At 35.5% G+C, this 21,914-nt stretch overlaps 2 protein-coding genes across 6 annotated transcripts in view; both read left to right on the top strand.

The window, feature by feature from the left end:
* The window catches only part of LOC120432460 (uncharacterized), a 219,040-nt gene that overhangs the window by 103,132 nt on the left and 93,994 nt on the right, over positions 1-21,914 (top strand). The gene's annotated exons all lie outside the window — the stretch shown is intronic.
* LOC120432462 (leucine-rich repeat-containing G-protein coupled receptor 5-like) lies at positions 15,534-17,047 on the top strand. The gene is made up of 2 exons (XM_039597684.2): positions 15,534-15,699; positions 15,755-17,047. The coding sequence occupies exons 1-2, from the start codon at positions 15,662-15,664 to the stop codon at positions 16,953-16,955; spliced, it is 1,239 nt and encodes a 412-aa protein (XP_039453618.1). The 5' UTR covers positions 15,534-15,661; the 3' UTR covers positions 16,956-17,047.

The raw sequence follows: 21,914 nt of genomic DNA on the forward strand, positions 1-21,914 counted from the left end.
GACGGACGACTTTAAATAAAAAATGAATGCGTAATTTTATATTTTAATATTTGTTTATTTCAAAAATTAAAAAAAAAATCAGCGAAATGTTTTAAGAATTTTTTTTGGAAATTATGTAATTTTAGGTTATTCAGGAATTTAAGAAATGTCTGTAATTTTAGAATTTCAGGAATTTCTGTACTTAAGCATTTTGTTGAATTTTTTTTGAGGTAAAGTTTTTGGAAATTTAGAGTTTTTATGAATGTTTTGAATTTAAAAATCTTCAGAAATTTAAACCCTTTGGAAATTTCGAAAGTTTCTGGACTTTTAAAGTTAAAAAAAATCTGTGATTTTGAAGAATTTGGAATTGAGATATTTAAGGAATTTCGGATTTTTTTCAATTATTGGAAATTATAGTTTTTTTTATAAATTTAAAAATTTTAAGGAATTTAAAAAATTAGATTGTTTTTAAAGATTTATATTTTTTTTTGAAATTTGATAATTTTTGGAATTTTTGGATTTTTTTTTTAATTTCTGGAATCTTTAAATTCCAAAAATTCTAATGTTCCAGGAATTTCAGAAAATCCTAAAATACCAGGAATTCTTGAATTTTTGAAAATATCCTAAATTTTTTAACAATTTTGAAATTCTTTATACTTTTAAAATTCCTAAAGTCCCGGATTTTGTTTAGGTTCTTAAATTCCAGTATTAAAAAAAGTCTAAATTTCAAAAGTTCCCAAAAAATCTAATTTTTCTAAAAAGATATTAATTTCCACTGTTAAAATTCAATAAAATTCTAAAATAACAGAAATTCCTCAAATTCTAAAAAAATATTACCTTTATTTCCTTAAAATACCAATCATTGAAAAAATATATATTTTTTTATATTATTTACTACTTATTTTAAAATTTTATTATTTTAAGAATGTTTGAAGAGCTTGAGGTTTATGGAATGTAAGAATTTGAAAAATTATTGGATTTATTTTGTGGAGTTTTAATAGTTTAAGGAATTTGAAAGATTTTTTGATAATAAGAAATTTCGGAATTTGTGGAAATTGAGAATATAAAAATCGGGAATTTTTTTGAATTTTTAACATTTCTGGAATTTTTGAGACATTCAGTAATAAAATTTATTTTAGGAATTTCTGAAGTTTTTATTTTTAATTTTATAATTTTCTGGATGTTTTTGTATTTTATGGTTTTTAAGAATTTTAGAGATTTAAGAAATTTAGAATTTTTTGGAATTTAATAAACTAATGCATTATTAAAATTTTAAAGATTTCAGGACTTTCTGGGATTTTAAGAGTTTTTAAATTTAAATTATTTTATGAATTATTGAACTTGGTTCAATTATTAAAATCAATCGAAGTTTATGAAAAGGGTTAATATAATTTAAGGAATTTTACTTAACCGAAATCGTTTAAATTAAAATTCTTTAAATGCTGATACACTAGAAATTCCTGAAATTCCTATTTTTTAAATTTCAGAAAAATATAAAATCTCTGAAATTTTATGTTGTTAACATATTGATAACAGGATTTTAAATAGTAGAGAGAAGGTAATAAACAAATTTATGCCAATTTTTTTAATTTTTTTTAAAGTTTTTTTAGCATGCCTATTAAAAATTAGGAGCAAGGCCAAAGCCTTAAAACGTGTGGGCAACAGGCTATCAGTTTACATCTGGTCTAGTCTGGTACACAGTCAGGGTAGTTGAGTCTAGCCGGGGCTGTTGGTTCCGCGCAGGTTGAGCTTGATTGATCTCGGTCAACGTTTTCGTCGATTTCGTTGGTCACTATCAGTGACTCTTGCTAAAGAACCTGAAACTTATTAGAGAAAGGCCATTTCAAACCAAAAGTAAGCTCCAGGTTCTCTAACTCTTGCGTGTTACGCGCAAAGAACCGTTTTCCGGGTTCCAATGACCGTTCCCGAGACAGGATACGACATACGCCATTGATACCAGCGCGGAGGTACGTTCAATTCGCAACGATCTCATTTTGACTGACGTTTTTTGAACCAAAACAAAACACCACGCACGCACACAAGCATAAAAACTCAGAGCAAAACTGGACCGTTCGTTTGAACCAAAACTGGCACTCGACGAGTGCGGCACTCAGTGCCGCACCGGCTTTTCAAACGAACGTACCATATGTACATTTTCATTGCACGCATTTTAATTAAATTTACATATAAAAATGAAGATAATTTTTTTATACGTTTTTCAAATTTTATTCAAAAGAAAATTTAGTATCCGCCTGTGCTTTATCCATTTTTTGTCATCTAAAACATATTCATAATCAAGATATTTTTAAAATGAGTTTTTTTTTTCAAAAATGATTATTTAGAGCAATTCTAGATTACTTTTTCAAAATATGGCCATAGGATTTTTTCAAATAATTAATGAAAAAAGTGTTTTAAAATGCATTTTATACCTAACCAATTGTTTTGCAGTCATTAGTTTCCAAAATATCTAAGTATTGAGGAAAATTTTATTTTTTGCAAAAAAAAGTTTTTGCGATGCTGTGCTTTGGAATTCCATAAAAAATCAAAATATTTTTAATCCAGCCTAAACATGCCAAATATGATTATCAATGCAGAAAAATGCATTTTAGATTGTTTTCAGTTGATTTGACTTCTATTTTCATTAAAATTTTTGATGTTTTTTTTCAAATATTTTTTATATTATATATGGTACTTTCCCTCAAAACCTCGCTCCACAAGCTGAATATTGTTCCTTGAGCGATTTTAGGACTCTGCGCTACTTCCATCAAAATACTCCCAACAGTGAGATTCTTATTGGAAATTTAATAATCTAAAACTTTGTAAATCATACTAAGGCAGTAAACCTCGCTCCTGAAAAGTTATTAGCGATTTAAAAAAGTAATTTTTGTATGAAAATCATTTTTTTTCACCAACTTTAGGCTCGGGTTTCAATGGGTTAATCTCAACTAATTTTGTTCAAAATTTGCTCAGATGTTTAAAATAACCTTAAAAACCCGTTTTCCGCTTGTGGAGCAGGGGGTCATTTTTTCTGGGCACCCAAATGGACAGCTACCAAAATTGTATGGAGACGGCTGATGCAAAATGTCTTCTTTAGTAATAGAAAAGGGACACACAAAGTTTCATCCAAATCAAAACATACAAAAATAATCGTTGTCCAAAGTGACAGAGAATCGCTCAGTTAAACGACGTACGACAAAATAAAACTTTTTTTTAATTAATGACATTTAGCAAACCATACAAATTTGTGCAATAATGGGTAATGAGCTGTCTGGTTTTTGATACTGTGTGTGTGTGTGTGCAATCAACCAAACGGCCGCTTCTTACAAATTGAGTTGTTTCTATGTATTTTTATATCTACATTCTATACATGCAAAAAACTTGCATAGGCATTTGGAAGGTGTTAGCTCTGCCGAGCTTCGGTGACCCATTTCTACGCTGGCTAGCCGAGCACAAGGTACTTCAGCTTTATCGACAAGCCCCACCCTGAAGAACGTTTGCATCAATCGGATTCAAACGGTTTTTAGAACTTCCGAACCCTTGCCAAATGGACAAGGACTGGTTTTCGATACTGGACATGAAAATTGACATTTCTTCAGAGCTACAAACAGGAAATCTCGGCTATTCTTGTAAAAAAAAATGATTAAAGTTTGAAATAGATATAATTTCAAGCGCATAATGCAATAAAGTTCTTTGCCATATTGGTCATGTCTAACATTTCCATCTGATTTCCAACAAACATAAGCAAAAAAAAAATAGTTCTCTCAAAACCTCGAAACCTTGCAGGCCTCTGTAAGTTCAAAATTTGATCAACCGGTAAAAAATCTAGTGTATATTGTGTCTGAGCTCGCGAATGAAGGTATATCTCTGCAAACGAAAGATTCATCCGACATCCAGAATTATAATTATATTAAACATTCTCAACCATCGTAACTATTGAACATCCCTATATCATCAACCTAAGGAGGGAAGCATGGTGAAAAAAGTGGATCCTCCCACGACCACATCTACCCCGAGCCTCCAGAGACCCCTCCCATCAACCCGGTCGGCTTCACCACCAGCCACTGATGCGAAAACTAATTTCGTTGAGTGGAAATTGAAATCACGCAATTTCGACTTGTGAGCCAGAGAGGGGTTTGAGTAGGTACTTCGACCACTTTGTTATCGCTTTCAACGCCCGCGCCAAGTTCACCACTGATAAGAAGGTGCGAAACATATGATGCTCTGTTTTGAACGGCAAAAAAGCTCGTTATCTGAACGACCTCCCCCGCGCGTTGCTGTTTTATTTTCGGGTTGAGTATATTTTCCCCGTGGAGTACACCGGGTCCGGTTGAGCGAATTCAAAGTATTCCGAGCTGGAAATTCAACCCTTGCAAAATCTCACCCTTCACGCTCGGACGGAACGAGAACCACTTGAAAGAGAGCTCAATTGCAGTGCGAGCGAAAAAAAAAAGCGGGTAACTCGATATCCGTAAAGAGTGGTCGGACACTTCCTTACGTAAGAACGACCACGTCGGAACATGTCAATAGACAAAAACGGGCCGCCGACGACCGGTTGCTTCGTCGGTTTGGTTCTGGCTGTCAAAGCTGCTTCGTCCTACCTGTTCGTCGTTCTCGTGTCGTGTTGAACATTCCCCATACTTGGGGCGGCCTGACGACGTGAATTTCGTAACTCGTTCCAACCCCCGACGACGACGACGACATTCCCACTTTGGAATGCCCTCTCAGCTCCGGCAATATCTCTCTCAGCTATCTCGCGTTCTCCGGCCAGCGAACAAACTTATGGCTTGTTGGTTTAGCAACTCACCCTTAGATAGCACGACTTCCACCACACAACCCTTATACCTCAACATAGCACATAGGTCACGCCGTCAGGTAGCTCACATATGGTGTCCCATACCTATGACATCACCCGGTGCGGTGACCAGAAAATGGGCTTTTGATTCAATTATGATTTCTTGGGCGCTCCGGATATCTCGGTTTGCGGGGATTCGATTCCGGCCAAACTTGGCTGTAGCGCAGCGGGTCGTAATTGCAATTTGAGATTGACCTGCATCACGGAATCGTGAAATTTGGTATTTCTTGCTGAAGGTCGTCAACGCTGGAGTGCACGAAGTAGCGCTCTAGCAATTGGCCAATCCCGTCTTATTCCACTCAGAGTAGAACAATGCAGACTTGGAGGCTTGTGTCTTGCTTGAAACGTTCCATTTCAGGCAATCCGAGGGAGCAATACCGTACATTTTTTTTGCTTCTTCTGATTTTGTTGCCGTGCGATTATTTCATGCCTGCCACTTGAGCTGGCAGGTTTTGTCTGTTGTTTATTTTTGTTTTGCTCTTTGGAATACAAAAATATATGTATTTGGCAGGGAGGAAACATGGGCTGACGGCTTAAAGTGCAGCGATATAATACATAATGGAGTAATTGTCGTTTGGCGAACAAATGAGCAGTTTTTGCTCGGTCGAGCGTTATTCTGATGAAAATGTTCCATTTTCGAGGAGGGGAAAAATCATCAACCTGGTATTAATTTGACATGCCCCTGTAAGGATTGGGTTCGGTTCCGAAATTGCAGGTTGAGTGAAGAGGTTTCCGGACTACCGAATCGTACGTTGAAGTTTTCCAACTCACTTTTGTATCAAAATTGGTAGCTTTTTCTTCAGCTCTACAAAGTGTTCTTGAGTTTGGATCTTGAAGTTCAACATGATCATCTATCTTATTCTAGAATTGATATCACTTAATGAGCTTTTCTAGGTCTAATGTGTCAAAATAATACAATTTTCGAAGGCCAGCTACGAAATTATGCAAAAGTTGATAATTTGATAAATTAAATTAAATCTAAAGCAACCTCCCGTTTTGACCCAAAATTTAAATAAATATATTCCCACAAAAAAAAAAACGAACGTCAAGCCATCAATCTCATCAGCATTCCGCAACCCCCGGGATCGCGCGTCACACTCTCGGTTAAGGATTCCGATTCTGAGGCCACGCTCGGTCTGCCATGTCCGTGAGACGAATGTCAAATGCAAATTTTCCACAGCTCCTTGGCTTTCTGGGTTGGCGGCTGCCGCCGAAACGATATCTGGTTTTGAGCATTTGAGAACAAGAAATCAAGAGTCGTGGTTCCAGTTGGCTCTGTCACCCTACATTGCGATGCATTTCACGCGGAGGAAGGAATTCGTCCGGAATTTGATTAGTTGTCAGCTGTAGCTATTTTTGAAAAATGTTGTATTTCTCCAAAATCATTACACAAATTGGAATAAACTAATCAAAACACACTTCTAGTTGAACCAATCAATCAGCGTCTTGTTAATTTCACGCCAACAAAGCAACTTGACACATTTGTCCTCGCTGCCCCCAACATCAGCTTAATAAAAAAATAAACAAATCTTTGTAAAGCTTGAAATTGAAACGAGACTTAAAGTTTTTTTTCTCCCCTTTTCTCATTTGACTTTTGAGCAATTCTCTACGAAATCGGTCTTTTTTCTTCAATTTTAATTTTTGTATTTTTTAATCCGACTGAAACTTTTTTGGTGGCTTCGGTATGCCCAAAGAAGCCATTTTGCATCATTAGTTTGTCCATATAACTTTCCATACAAATTTGGCAGCTGTCCATACAAAAATGATATGTGAAAATTCAAAAATCTGTATCTTTTGAAGGAATTTTTTGATCGATTTGGTGTCTTCGGCAAAGTTGTAGGTATGGATATGGACTACACTGGAAAAAAATGATACACGGTAAAAAAAATTTGGTGATTTTTTTATTTAACTTTTTATCACTAAAACTTGATTTGCAAAAAAACACTATTTTTTTTTTTTTTTATTTTTTAATATGTTTTAGAGGACATAAAATGCCAACTTTTCAGAAATTTTCAGGTTGTGCAAAAAATCTTTGAGCGAGTTATGATTTTTTTAATCAATACTGATTTTTTCAAAAAATCGAAATATTGGTCGCAAACATTTTTCAAATTCATTTTTCGATGTAAAATCAGATTTGCAATCGAAAAGTACTTTAGTAAAATTTTGATAAAGTGCACCGTTTTCAAGTTAAATCCATTTTTAAGTGACTTTTTTGAAAATAGTCGCAGTTTTTCATTTTTTTAAATTAGTGCACATGTTTGCCCAGTTTTGAAAAAAATATTTTTGAAAAGCTGAGAAAATTCTCTATATTTTGCTTCTTCGGACTTTGTTGATACGATCTTTAGTTGCTGAGATATTGCAATGCAAAGGTTTAAAAACAGGAAAATTGATGTTTTCTAAGTCTCACCCAAACAGCCCACCATTTTTCAATGTCGATATCTCAGCAACTAATGGTCCGATTTTCAATGTCAAAATATGAAACATTTGTGAAATTTTCCGATCTTTTCGAAAAAAATATTTTCAAAAATTTCAAATCAAGACTAACATTTCAAAAGGGCCAAACATTCAATATTACGCCCTTGTAAAATGTTAGTCTTGAATTGAAAATTTTGAAAATATTGTTTTCGAAAAGATCGGAAAATTTTACAAATGTTTCATATATTAACATTGAAAATCGGACCATTAGTTGCTGAGATATCGACATTGAAAAATGGTGGGCTGTTTGGGTGAGACTTAAAAAACATCAATTTTCCTGTTTTTAAACCTTTGCATTGCAATATCTCAGCAACTAAGGGTCGTATCAACAAAGTCCGAGGAAGCAAAATATAGAGAATTTTCTCAGCTTTTCAAAAATATTTTTTTCAAAAGTGTGCAAACATGTGCACTAATTTAAAAAAATGAAAAACTGCGACTATTTTCAAAAAAGTCACCTAAATATGGATTTATCTTGAAAACGGTGCACTTTATCAAAATTTTACTAAAGTACTTTTCGATTGCAAATTTGATTTTACATCGAAAAATGAAGTTGAAAAATTTTTGCGACCAAAATTTCGATTTTTTGAAAAAATCAGTATTGATTAAAAAATTCATAACTCGTTCAAAGATTTTTTGCACAACCTGAAAATTTCTGAAAAGTTGGCATTTTATGTCCTCTAAAACATATCAAAAAATAAAAAAAATTAAAAATAGTGTTTTTTTGCAAATCAAGTTTTAGTGATAAAAAGTTAAATAAAAAAATCACCAATTTTTTTTTACCGTGTATCATTTTTTTCCAGTGTAGTCCATATCCATACCTACAACTTTGCCGAAGACACCAAATCGATCAAAAAATTCCTTCAAAAGATACAGATTTTTGAATTTTCACATATCATTTTTGTATGGACAGCTGCCAAATTTGTATGGAAAATTATATGGACAAACTAATGATGCAAAATGGCTTCTTTGGGCATACCGAAGCCACCAAAAAAGTTTCAGTCGGATTAAAAAATACAAAAAAAAATCGAATGACCGAAATCCTAGAGAACTGCTCTTTTGCTTTCCGCTTGAAAGGAAGCCGCGGGCGTTGTCAACGAGAGCCAATGGCACAATGCACACAATCGCACAAAAAAGCAAAACTGTCATAAATAAATTGCCACCTGCCACTATTATCGCCAAATGGGAATGCAAAATTAATGCTATTAATTGGTGCTCATTTGCATTGTCCCCAACACTGCGTTTGAGCCACTGCCACTGCACTGCTTCAGGGAAATGTAGGATATCAATGAGTGGAGAACAAAAAAAAACTTGTCACAAAGTCGTATAGACAAAAGCGAAAAATTATATTAAATGTCATGGAAAATGAGCTGAAGAGAAAAAGAAAGTTAAATTTCAAGCTCTTCAATTAAAAAAAATGGCAAAAAAAGTTATTGCAGAACATTTATCAACCCGATTTAACGAAATTGCTATTAAGTTATATTTTAGTTTATCATTCTAAAAATCTCAAAATAATCCTAGGTAAAAAAGCAAGTTTTCTACGTATTCACATATCGACTTTTATTTGTATTTTTGATATTTGATTGAAATCTTGTCCATGCATTTTGCATAATTAGTTTCTCCATGTCTTCAAATAAAATTTTGTGAACTGTTCACAAAAAATGGGCATGTGAATATTTATAAACCGCAAGGGAATTTTCTGATCGATTTGGTTGCTACAGCAAAGATGTTATGTAGGTTATGAATACGATTTTTCAGAAAAAGTAGGTATACGGAAAAAATCCAAATTTTGTGTTATAACTTTTTGTTACTATGAGTTTAATTTACAAAATACAATCTTGTAATTTACGAGATTTTGTTTACCATATTTCAGTGAACCAAAAAAGGCATCTTTTACATCAGAGTTTGGTATGATTCCAAACCTGTTAAACCTGGATATTTTGAAAAAATATATGATAATATCAAAAATTTTGGTATACGAAATTTATAATTAATTTGTAGATGCAATATAAGTTTGCTATAGAATTCAACTTAACATTTTGTTTGATAAACTGCATGTGAAAATAGCATGCTTTTTAAGGTTTAAATTTTTAAAATGTTATATTTTTGTTGATTTAAAACAAACCCTGCAAAAAACATTTTCGGAATGCAAGAAAAAACCTCTTTATGGATGACAATTTCAGAAAAAGGTTTTTAGTAAAATAAAAAAAATAGATTGTAAGACATATCCAGAAGTTTTTTTTTTTGCAGGATTGCTTTTTCTTCATATTTGAACATATGCATTTTACCAATTCAAAAGCGTGAAAATTATTAAAATTTCGGAAAACCTTAACTTTAAACGTCTTTTCCAATCTCATGTCACCAAATTCAAAATTAATTAAATGTTTAAGAGGTCCTTATTTGATAGAAATGCTACCTTAGCAGCAAATCCATTTGAAAAGGGCAGAAACCGAAAAAAAAATTCTCCGATCGGGCTAAAACAATTAGACCAAAATAATTAGACCCCTATTTTTTAATTTGGCCATATGGGTTACCTACTCCGAGTTAGGGTGGTCTCTGACAATTTTCGTCATTTTAAGCAAAACCCTCATTTTCCAAAAAATCATAACTTCACGCCATTTCTACCGATTTTATTTGTTTTGGACGCACATGAAGGGTGATAAGTTGGTCTTTCTAGGTTAAATAGTCTTAACACCAAAAATTCAGCCTAACATTTGAAAAGGTCGAATGAAACTTTAAAATGCCGTTTTGACGGTGTCTGGACGAAAAAGCATATGTCTGAAAATATGTTTATCGAATTCCTTGGGCAATTTTTCGTAACATACCGAAAAATGGGAGGTGTTCATTAGCAGGATTCTGAGATATGATTTTTTGAAAATAAAAACTGGGATTTTCGGTGTGTCGAGAAAATGACGGAAACGAAAAAAAATATTTTTTTTTTTACAAAATGACGAATTAAGAAATTTAAGAATCGAGAATAAAATTATAGAATAACGATAAACATACAAAATATAGAATTAATGTATAAAATACATTAGTTATAGTAATAAAATGGAATGGATAGTTATAGTAAAAAAAATGGATTTTTTTCAAAAATCGACATAGAGAAATCAAAATTAAACAAACTTATAAAAAAATGTTAAAAAAAATTGAACTGAACATAGCAAAGCATAGCATAGCATTGGTGCTATTAAATAAAACTTAAAAAAAAAAACAATTGTTACAATGTGAATTCAAAATCCCAACGATTCAATTAGTCTAGTTTATAAATTAATTTGATGAGAAAAATATAAATAAATTGCAAACAGAATTAACTAAACAGATAGAATAGCAAAAAAAAATAAACTATAAAAAATAAACCATCTACTTTAACGACTCACAGGTGTTTTGTGGTAAAGCTATTCAATAGACAAAATCAAATAATATAAAATTAAAAAAGACAAAGTTTAACAGATAACAAAATCAAAATATGGATGATATTTGGAATCTATTCAAGAAAAATGACAAAAAAATCAATTAAACCGGAGTAGCTAACATCCAAAATTCCGTTTTTATCCGAATACAAGAAAGGAGCATAAATAATAATTATCGAAATAAAAATTAAGGCATTTTCAATGTAATCCGTACAAACGCCATCAACCCCATTCGAAGTCCTTATTCTACCGCGGCAAAGCCATATCAGTGCCGCCCCCCAAACATGCAACAGATTTCGCGTTGCCGATTCTCTCCTACATTTGCAATCCTAACCTCCCCGAAATCAGCCAAACATCAACCTTTCCCAACAGCATTCGATTGCATTCGCCACACCAGCCTGAGCGTATTGGCAACGTTTGGGCTCGTTTTACGATTTGCATAAGTGAAAAGTTATGTTTTCCTAAACGGCGTTACACAATCACAATCAGGCGGCGGTCGGTCGGTCGCCTGTTGCTTTCCATTTCTAAACCATCCTAGAAATGGTCGTCGTCGGTGTCGTGATGCTGAGAGGCGGATTAGTCTGTGTAGAGAGTAATCGGTGCACGCAAAATTGGAGCGTTTGGAGGGTGTTGCAAAAAAAGTGGTTGGGAGTGGGATTTGAACCTAGGTCGGTTGGCTTGCAATCTGTCATTCTCGGAAGAAGATCTAAATTACAACATATTAGTCGAATGTCAAAATTCGCAGAGTCCACGTTTGGGTGTACTCATTTTTTTCACCAGAGCTCGCATGCACGCAAACAGATTCCGCCCAGATCGAAACCGTTTTGCTGTCGGAAATTGAGAATTTCCTGAAAGTGGTTAGGTGTGCTGCTGCAGCAGCAGCAGCAGGACCACAAATTAGCATATAATTTTGGCCACTTTGGTCAACCAACACACATCAGAGTGAACAACAAAAAAGACTCAAAGAAAGCAATCTCTGGGAAGCTGTCAGAGTGCTGTCACAGTTGTTGGATATCAATTAGGGAGGAGGAGGAGGAGGGCGTACATGGGAGGCTATGTTGATGATGATCATCTGTTCTAGGCCTGTGGGGTCGCGCGTCAAAACAAATAATAAAATGGAATGAAAACGCTGAAAATTGGCTGAGTGGCCCCGGGTAATAGTTGTCGAGCACGCACCACGGAGTCGATTATCCAATTTCAGCGTTTGTCCTCTCTTCGCCGCTGTGGATGAGATCATTGTCCAGTTTTATGAATGATTTAATTGAATTTTGGAGCTGTGACAACAGACACAGAATAAACAAGAATCAATAACAATTTTGAATGCGAGTTGATTTTATTTATCTAATTATTTCATTTTCTTCTCTTTCCAGGTAAGTTTCGTCTCGTTGAATGCCAACCACTTTAAAAATGTTTCGTCAGGTCTGAGAGTGAGTACAGACATCTATTTGGGGGGAACAAACAAGCTTTAAAGCCCACCATGCCAAAGAGATAACGAAACTAATCCCACTATTTGTGAGAGAACCCAACCAGTTTGTGTGTGCGTGCGTAATCTGAACTAGATCTTGGCACTAAATGTGCGTATGCGTCAGAGATAGCTATCTGGCTCTGTTTGCCCTTGTTGATGCAGGCCCGGCCAGAACCGTGTCGTGTGTTTTGTAGGACCATCATCCGGATGATTTATTGTGTGTGTGGCCCCATCAACCGTAATCAGAACGCATGTTTTTGTCGTTCACTGGGTGTGTCGCAAGATTAAACTTTCAATAGAATGTTTCAGAATTAATTAAAAAAACACACATTTATGTTAAATATGAAAAACGCCACATTTTAAATCAAGCATTCAAAAAATTCAAGAATTTTCAGAATCCAGTTTCCGCTGGCCGGCTGTGAAATTATGGGAAAATATGGTTGATGACAAAGAGCAATTATCTGAGACTTCGGAAAGCATTTATTTCTTGTATTTTTTTTTATTTGGATGAAACTTTGTGTAAACTTTTTCTATTACTAAATAATTCAGTTTGCAATCCGTCCATACAATTTACAAATTCAAAAATCTGTACATTAAGAAAGGATTTTCTGATCGATTTGGTGTCTTGGACTTTTCAGAGAAAAATAGCAGCATTCTTAAAAAAGCTTAATTGCAAATTAAATTTTTAAGACTATTTCCACGTTTAAAAAAAATATGATCATTTCCGAACATTTTTAGCACTGCCAAATGATTTTTTACCAACTTGTGTTATAGCTTAAAATATGGCCTTTTGTCATCTAAAAATTATTAAAAAATGAGATTTTTGAAAATTGATTCGCGATCCATTTTTTAAGTGAAAAATCGAATTAAAAAAATGGGCAAATTTTTATATATTGTAACGATTTTTTTCTGAGAAGTCCTAAGCATTGCCTAAAACTTTGCCGAAGACACCGAATCTATTCGAAAATCCGCTTCGCTTCGCTTGGAGACGGTGAGTTTAGCGGATTGCGGACTGGATTTCGCCATGTATATTTAATTTTTTTTTCCAAAACAGATTGCCCATGCGATAATCTATCGTTATTATTTTCTGAAATCAGTTTCTTTCAACCATATTTTGTAAAATTTTCAATGCTTTCACGACAAATTTTATTTTAAAAGTGTAGTAAGTTTCAAAGTTTTTTCGAAAGTACTAAAATTTTCATAATTCGCAATATAAGTATCAAATGAAGCAAAATTTTGTAGGGTTTCTCCCTTTTTATAGTTTTTTTAAACTAAAATGTTCACAAAATATCGCACAAAATACTCAAATTTTTAAAAATTTGCAAAATGTGTATCAAACGAAACGAAATTTTGTATGCTTTACCCTTTACTTTTTTTTGTTGGAAACTTAATTTTTCACAAAATGCCGTATTTTTTTCGAAACTATTTAATTTTCTAAATTTGCAATGTGGGTATCAAACGTAGCAGAATGCATTTCAAATTATTAGTTTATAATTATTATTTTATTTTCGATAAAAACATATTTTTTTCGAGACCTCAAATTTCCATGATTTGAGATATGGGTATCAAACGAAGCAAAATTGTTTAGGCTTTTTCTTTTTTTTATTATTTATTTAAGAAAATACTAAAATTTTCACCAAATCCCGGGCAGACTGTACTAACAAGATTCATGCCATTTTAATAATAAATACTGTTAAAATAACAGAAAGTGTTATGGATTCTTCTTGAAAAAGCCATTTTTGCATAAGAGTTTAATAACAGTTTATGTTATCAAAACAAAAGTTGTTATTGGTCAGATATTGGTTGAAAGCCAAAACAAGTTGAGAATAACATTTTGTGTTATGGAACAATACCGCCAACTGTTATTGGGATGATCGGATTAGTTGTTAAAATAATAACAAAGATTTGTTCGAAGAATAACTAAAAATATTATAAGTCTGTTATTACAATTACAAACCAATAACAAAAAATAAACATAATGACGAATAATAAATCTTGTTATAAATAACATAATATGTTATTGACCTAGTATTTTCAAATATCAAAAAATGTTATTCCCAAGTTATTTCCGTCTGCTCGGGAGACCGTAAATTTCAAAATGCGAAAATTTTAGTTTTTAACAAAGTAAAGTAAATCTTTCCCAGTTCCTGAGGGGAACACCCTTGAAGAGTATCGGGGCCGGCATTTACAAAGCGGATTCAGTGGCAATTTCATTCTCAACTTAATGTTAACATGTTAAGGTTAATGTTAACATTCCTCCCTAAGGTGTCGTGATAAGGTCCAGTTTGTGACGATACACTACCTTCCCTTTACTAAGCAATCGATTCCAGAAGGGAAAAGATCACCAGTTGTGTTGGTCCGAGCCGGGATTCGAACCCCGATCCCCCGATCCGCTTACGAGGCGGAAGCGTTACCACTGGGCTACGTTTTAACAAATGAAACCCTAATAAAGTGAAAACGCATTCAAAATTTCAAACCCATTTTGCAAATTTTGAACATTAGATTATTTTCGAAAAAATACGGTATTTTGTGTACTTTTGGTATTTTCCGGAAAATCTTTTATTAGGTGAAAAAGCATACGCAATTTCGCTTCGTTTGATATCTATATCGCAAATAGTGAAAATTTGAGTATTTCCGAAAAACATGGTATTTTGTGAAAATTTTAAGTGAATAAGTGAAAAAAGCATAGCTTCGTCTGATACCCATATTTCAAATTAGGAATATTTGACTACTTTCGAAGAAATACGGTATATTGTGAAATTTTTAGTATTTTTCCCAAAAGACTTTAATAATTTCGCTTCAAGGGACAAGGATATGAATTTGAATGATAGGAAGTGTTAATTCTTTACTTCTTTAAAGGGGAAAGGGAAAATCTTCATAGTATCCCCAAATAAGTTTTACTTGGAAGAACATGGAATTAAAGTAAATTAAAGACACATTTTTCAATATTTGGAATCGCCTAATGCCATGGCAGCGCTTTTTTCCCTCTTCTACCGGGTGCACACAGCTTCACGGAGAGTGCTGCTGAATTAATGCATCTTCGCTCATAATGAGATCATTGTATTCTTCTCGTTTGCCGTCCTGTCCGACCTACCCCCAGGGCAAATTATGCAAGAGGAAAGAATCTGCTGAACACTAATGGAGATGCTTCGCTCGGGAGCTTCTGAAAGTCCGGGTATAATGACGTTGTTTTCGCCAGCTGGATCTTGCGCCGATTATGTTCTAATTACGACCAAGATATTATCATAAAATCTTGAGTTTTTTTCCATGCTCGAATTCACTCGGCAACATATTAGTCTAGAACGCACCATGACACCAACCTCTCGCCCCACATATTGTGCACGAATTGTACATCGTTAACGAGTACAAAAGGACCAACTCGTTGACGCTGATGGACGGTAATAATTCAAGTGGATTTGCAACTGAACCGGTAGCGCGTTGCTGGTTCCCCTCAGTCGTAAAAGTTCCTCCGAGTCAACAATGTCAAAGCGCCTAGTGGGACCTATGTTGCTCGTAACGTAAGTTTCGCTGGATTCGATTGATTTCGGTCGATTAATTCGCCCTTCCACGCAGGATCCTGTTCAGCATTGCACCACGGGAGTTGCTGGCGAGGAATTTGACCTGCGTGGAAAGGCCGGAAGCCTTCTGGCAGGATGAGCCGGACAGCTGGTGCGTGATCGAGGATGTTGATCTGGAGGAGTCGTCGGAGGACATTCACTTTCCGGAACATCCGAAGATATATCTGAGGAACTTTAACGTGTCGTACCTGTCGCCGACGTTGCTGTTCAAGATGCGAAGTGTGCAGCACCTGACGGTGGAGTCGTGCTCGATGACGAAGCTGTACATGAAGCCGACGTTGAACAGCATGGAGATCAAGAACAGCAACATCTCCGAGGTGATCATCGACAAGGATAGCAACTACGAGCTGCAGAACTTTAGCTTGGAAGGGATCTATCGGAAGCCGCTTCCGAACAATTACATCCGGCTGACCCACTTGGAGGAACTCTCGATCCGGCATAACGATCTGACGAGATTCAATATGAGACAGCTCAACGGGTTGATCAAGCTGAAAACGTTGGATCTTAGCTACGATCACATAGAACAGTTGATCATTCCGGATGCGTTGCACATACCAAATTTGAAGGAACTCTACCTTTCCGATAACCAACTAGAGCAACTTCCAACCAATCTCAAACGTCTTAAAAATTTGGAAACCCTAGACCTTCACTCCAACCAGATCGCCTTCCTGGAGATGAGTCGCTTCAACGGGCTGAGCAATCTGAAGAAGTTGGTCCTCAGCGGCAATCGGCTACAGATCAGCACCCTTGAACCAGTTTACCTTCCAGCCCTCGAGAAGCTCGAAATGATCGGCTGCGGTCTCAAAGACCTGGACATGCTCTACTGGAAGATGCCATCGCTCAAGTACTTCAACGTGTACGACAACAGCCTGGTGGCCATCACCAACTTCCCGGACAGCTTCACCAAAGAGCTCGTATTCGTCCCCACCGGTAATCGCTGGAGCTGCCTCAAGCTGGAGGCGATCAGCGCCAAGGTCACGATCAAGGTCAAAGAGCGCGATCACTACTGCGAGCACAAGGTGGCGGACATTTGCTGCAATGGCGGCAGCATCGACTTCAACCTGGTCGAAACGTTGGACCGGAAGGTGCAGCTGCTCAAGTTCCAAAACTCGATCCTGTACGAGAAGCTCGAGGAGACCAACCACAAGCTGGAGAAGGTGATTGGCGTCGTCGATCAGCGGGTGGTTAGGAAGTGAGAAAGCGGGGGAAAATTACAATACTTCCCAGCAGCTGCGGTTGCATGAGCCGGTCGAAAGCAAGAAATATAATGTGTAATTTGCTGAATTGATCCATGCTACTGGTGTTAATTTGTCTCGACGACGCCACGCCGACTTCGTCGGTGATTAAATCCGCCCGTTTGATGTTGGTGCTGCTGCTGTGTATTTTCGGCTTATTTTCAAAGTTTCTCCAAAAATACTCATTCGGAGGGGGGCTCTTTGGTGTTGTTCCGCCATCGTTCCGCGCATTGTCGTCGTCCAAGAAAATAGTGAAGATAAAGTTGAAAGAGGTGTGTTTTTGGTGTAGGAAACCAAAAAAAAAAAAATAACTAGCTAATAATAATCACCACCCTCGCAGCATTAGTGGCGGCGGCTGTGGCCAGCGCCGGCTTTGGGCGGTCACGACTCTCGCGGATATCTCGCGTAGTTTTGGCCGGGCCATACACGGATTCCATGCGGCCAGGTTGAACGACCCAGAAAATGGTCAACCGAGATGCGTGGTTTGGGTGTCGGTTGCCGGTAATTCGCACGCCCGGTAGTGACGGATCGGTTTTTGCAACATTGTTGCCGGCCAAGTGATGACGGTGTGTGTTGATGTGATTTGCAGTAATGTCTCAATATTTGCTTTCTCTTGAAGGGATTTGGTAATTTGTGGAGTGTTACTGATGATTATATTTTCTTCTTCCTTAAGAATTTGCTGATCATTACTATTTAAAGTTAGGTTGTGAGTTTGTGTGATTGGTTTTAAGTTTGTGTGATAGGTTGTGAGTTTATGTGTGATTGATTGTGAGTTTGTGTGATTGGTTGTGAGTTTGTGTGATTGGCTGTGAGTTTGTGTGATTGGTTGTGAGGTTATTTAATTGGTTGTGAATTTGAGTGTGATTGGTGGTGAGTTTTGTGTGATAGGTTGTGAGTTTGTGTGATTGGTTGTGAGTTTGTGTGATAGATTGTGAGTTTATTTAATTGATTGTGAGTTTGTGTGATTGGTTGTGAGTTTGTGTGATAGGTTGTGAGTTTGTATGATAGATTGTGAGTTTATTTAATTGGTTCTGAGTTTGTGTGTGAGATTGGTTGTGAGTTTGTGTGGTTATAAAAGAACTGGCATCCCCAGAAAAAATCATCGTTTCAAAAAATGTGACACGATTTCTTTCTCCTAAAATTTAACTTCATCAAACGATGATACATGTGCATAAACAGCACCGAAAAGGGGTACGAACTTAGCGGTTCTTTGATGGGTCGAACCACTCCAAACAAGTAAGAAGCTTTCAAATTAGACGTAACATCTTCGAAAACAGCAACAACACCCTCAACGTGCAATCTCCATTTACAGCTTATTGTTTCACCGTACTTTTCAAGCCGATCTTCAACCTGTTTAGTTTTTCATGTTTAGTGAGTTTATGTATTATTTGTTTTCAAAACAGCTCTTTCTCAGTTTTAGGTGGTTGGTGCACTCTGTGCCCCGGTTTGTAAGCTCATTAGTAGTCGTCGTCTTCGTCAGTACACACGAGGTGCTGAACAAGAATTGTATAGTTTTCAGAGGGTGGTGAAGAGCATCCAATAAACATGCAAATGCTCTTTTTTTCAACTTGTAAATTTCGGTTGGCTGCCGTTTGAAGAAATCAACAAAACACCGAAAATAACGTACACTACCGACACTGAAAAAATACCTCAAATAAGAAGGCTCAAGTTACATCTTCACGACCAGCTCTGATGTAATGGAGCAAGAGGTATCGAATTCAAGCAGTGTTGTCACTCTGTCCCACATCTCGAAAAAAGTCGTTGTCGTAATGGGACTCGAACGTTTAGAACGTTCACCGGTCCAAATTCCGCACCGATTAGTTCCCACTCAAAAATCCCTGAACGCTCGCGCCGCTTTGCGTATAAATTGCTCGACTTTTTTCCTTGAGAGCCGATGCCGACGCGCAGATCTTGAACTTTTGTAGACTGCCGCGCGAATTATATCGATAAATTTTGCGTTGGCAATTATATATCCACCGAGTCTGTCGGTGTTCACCGCTCTGGTATCATTGAGTCCGACTTCAGGGTGTTCTCCACTCATTCGGGCAATTGTTGATGGAAATTATTACATTTATTGTTAATTTGGCTGCCCCGGAGCTTGTTCGGATAAAATTAATGCGAGCTTTAATTAAAAACATTTGCTTCATTTCATTCCGGTGCGGGTCGAGCTCGCATTAACCTTTTCGAGCTCCTCGACCCTTTAAATCTGCGTGATTAATATCCCCCAAATACACCATCCCTGGAACACACCTTTAAAGTAAACGCAACCATTCACCCAAAGAGGGAGATCAGCTGGAGCCAGTGCACGAGCTTTAATTCCGCACGAATGGCGTAGAAACTGTGAATGGGTTTGAAAAGCTCAGCTGAGAGATGCTGGGGCGAGCTGCCCTAATGAGATGAGAGAAGCTTTGGTTTCAGTTCATTCTCAGCTGTACGACTGGATGTCGTGTGAATGAAAGGCATTTGGCACACTGACTGAGGTTGGAATTTGTTGTCTGCGATTGGGAGAGGGAGAGCGAGTGGAGAACTGAAATATGAGCGGATTCGGAATGTTTGAATAAGGGGAGGCGAATATTTGTCAGTGTAAACATTGTGCTGTCCTGAAGGGCGGTGTGGGGTATTGAAATGAAAATAACTTTGAAATTTTAAGTGACTTTTGAATGTTGGTGCGACGAAAGCATTTTAAAATGCAATTTATTCGAATGTACTATTTTTTCAAAGGAAAATTAAAGATTAACAGAGATAATTTATTGCCTATTTTAAACATTGATGCAAAAAATTAAGCAATTCTTTTATTTAAAGTGGAATGTTGTCAAAATATTCTATTTTTTTGTTACTCTCCCTTTTCCGATTTTGTATGTTTGGCAATTTTTTTAATCATATAGTCAGAATTTAATGAGAAATTTTAGTATCTGAAATCTTTTTTTTTTATTCCAAATAGTTATTCAAATGCATAGGTCTATTAGTCACTGTAAAAATGATAAAAAATTGGAAATCATTTTATTGAAATACAAAACATAAAATTGTGTGAATTTGAAAGGTGTAATTTTAGAAGGTTGAATATTACCTCTTTTATGATGTAATTTTACCTCAATTTAGACTGAAAAAGTGACATTACACCAGAATAATGGTAAAATTACACATTTTCAGAGGAAAAATTACACATTTTTTCTGACATAAAAGATGTACCCCATCCCTGATGTAATATTACCATGATTTTTTTTCTGTGTAACTTTTGCCATCATTGGTAAACGAATTAAGATGCTTTTTTTATATGTAATATTTGCTTTTAAGAAATTTGAAACAACTTCAATGATTTTTTAAACTTTTTATAAAAACACTGTTTTGTTTAGGCCGATGCAAATATTTTTCAAAGTTTTTGTCCCTCGGTTCTGGCCGGGGTCGTGGAGGGGGCAAAAAAATGTTATTTATTTTTTTTTTGCCTTCTCCTCGACCCCATAGCCATAGTCTCAACATTTGAATGAAAAAAGTGTTTTAAAGTGCATTTTACACAAGATCAGTTGTTTTGCAATCATTAGTTTTCAAAAAATGTTAAGTTTGACGAAAACAAACATTTTAGCCAAAAAAAAAACTGTTTGCGATACTAAACATCGAAAATTTTCAAAAAGATCGAGAGAACCCAAACATGCTTAAAACGATTCTAAGAACAGGGGAATGCATTTTAAATCGATTTCAGCTGATTGCACTTAAATTTTCTTTGAAATTTTAAAGTTTAAAAAAGTTTAATTTGTCCCAGCCTTATTTTTGAAACCATACCTTCAATATAAATTTTGAGGTAAAATTTGAGTGAATAAAAAATAATTTTAAACTAAACTAATTTAGGGGAAAGTGGGGCAAGTGTAACAAGCCAAGGAAATGCACGTTATACCCACTAAAAAGTTAAAAAATCAGTCGGATTTTTTATAATCATCTTATTCCAGGTCTTGACTAAGACTTTGATAGAACAAGTTTTAAAAAATCCTGTTTTTTAATGTAAAAAATTGATTTTAAAATTTTTGATTTTCCGTACGTTCTAATCAACTAGTTGGGCAAGACGAACAACCCGTTGGGGCAAGAGGAACAATGCATGAAACAACATGTTAATTTTCTAACTATTGAACTGTTATCACTTAGACACATCAGTTTAGAATGTATTTGAAACGTTTCTTTAATTTTTAGATTAAAAAGAAATAGTTTACTAAAAAAATGATCGTTTTTGCGAAAAAAAATTATTTGTTAGAAGATAAATAGTAAATCTTCATAATATCGCTATGTTTTGAATGGATTTTTTTTTAACAATTGTTTATCGGTTTTTAAGTACTTTTATGCATTTTTTTCCCAATAAAATATATGTTGTTGCAGCAATTCGTATATTTTTCCATACTAAAAATCCTATTGGTACACTTGCCCCACCTTAACAAGATTTTTTGAAAGCTCTCAACAATTGTGCTACCTGTAATTGTATTTTATTTTATTTGTAAGAGCATCGAGCAATACCAAACCATTTAGACCATTTAGGTCCGATGGGTTAATAAACAATTCAATTCAACAAAAATAACCAAGAGTTAAATCATACTTTATAATAGGTGCAAGTAATTGGTAGGGACACTACTAATCTAGGAAAAATAGCATTTTGATAAAATGAGCCTTAAAATAAACCCTAAGCCTTATTTTGTACTTTACAAATATTATAAGAAAACAAAGGTTTTGAAAAAAACTTCATTAAATCTTATGCCCCGTGGCGTTTACGTCGTTTTGGCGGTTATGGGTTAGTAGAATCAGCTAATTGCATTGCTAGCAACAATTCCTCATACTGGAAATAATCAAAATTGCAAAAATTACGGCCGTACGAACGATTGTTCCTCTTGCCCCATATGGTCGTCTTGCCTCACCTTCCCCTACTTTATCTCAAACTAATTT

This window comes from Culex pipiens, chromosome 2, assembly GCF_016801865.2.
Source record: "Culex pipiens pallens isolate TS chromosome 2, TS_CPP_V2, whole genome shotgun sequence".
Lineage (NCBI taxonomy): Eukaryota > Metazoa > Arthropoda > Insecta > Diptera > Culicidae > Culex > Culex pipiens.

Excerpts from the sequence above, each read along its gene's own strand:
- LOC120432462 (XM_039597684.2), top strand. The coding sequence starts at position 15,662 with ATGTCAAAGCGCCTAGTGGGACCTATGTTGCTCGTAAC. Across the intron at positions 15,700-15,754 it reads GGACCTATGTTGCTCGTAAC|GATCCTGTTCAGCATTGCAC; the intron begins GTAAGTTTCGCT and ends CCTTCCACGCAG.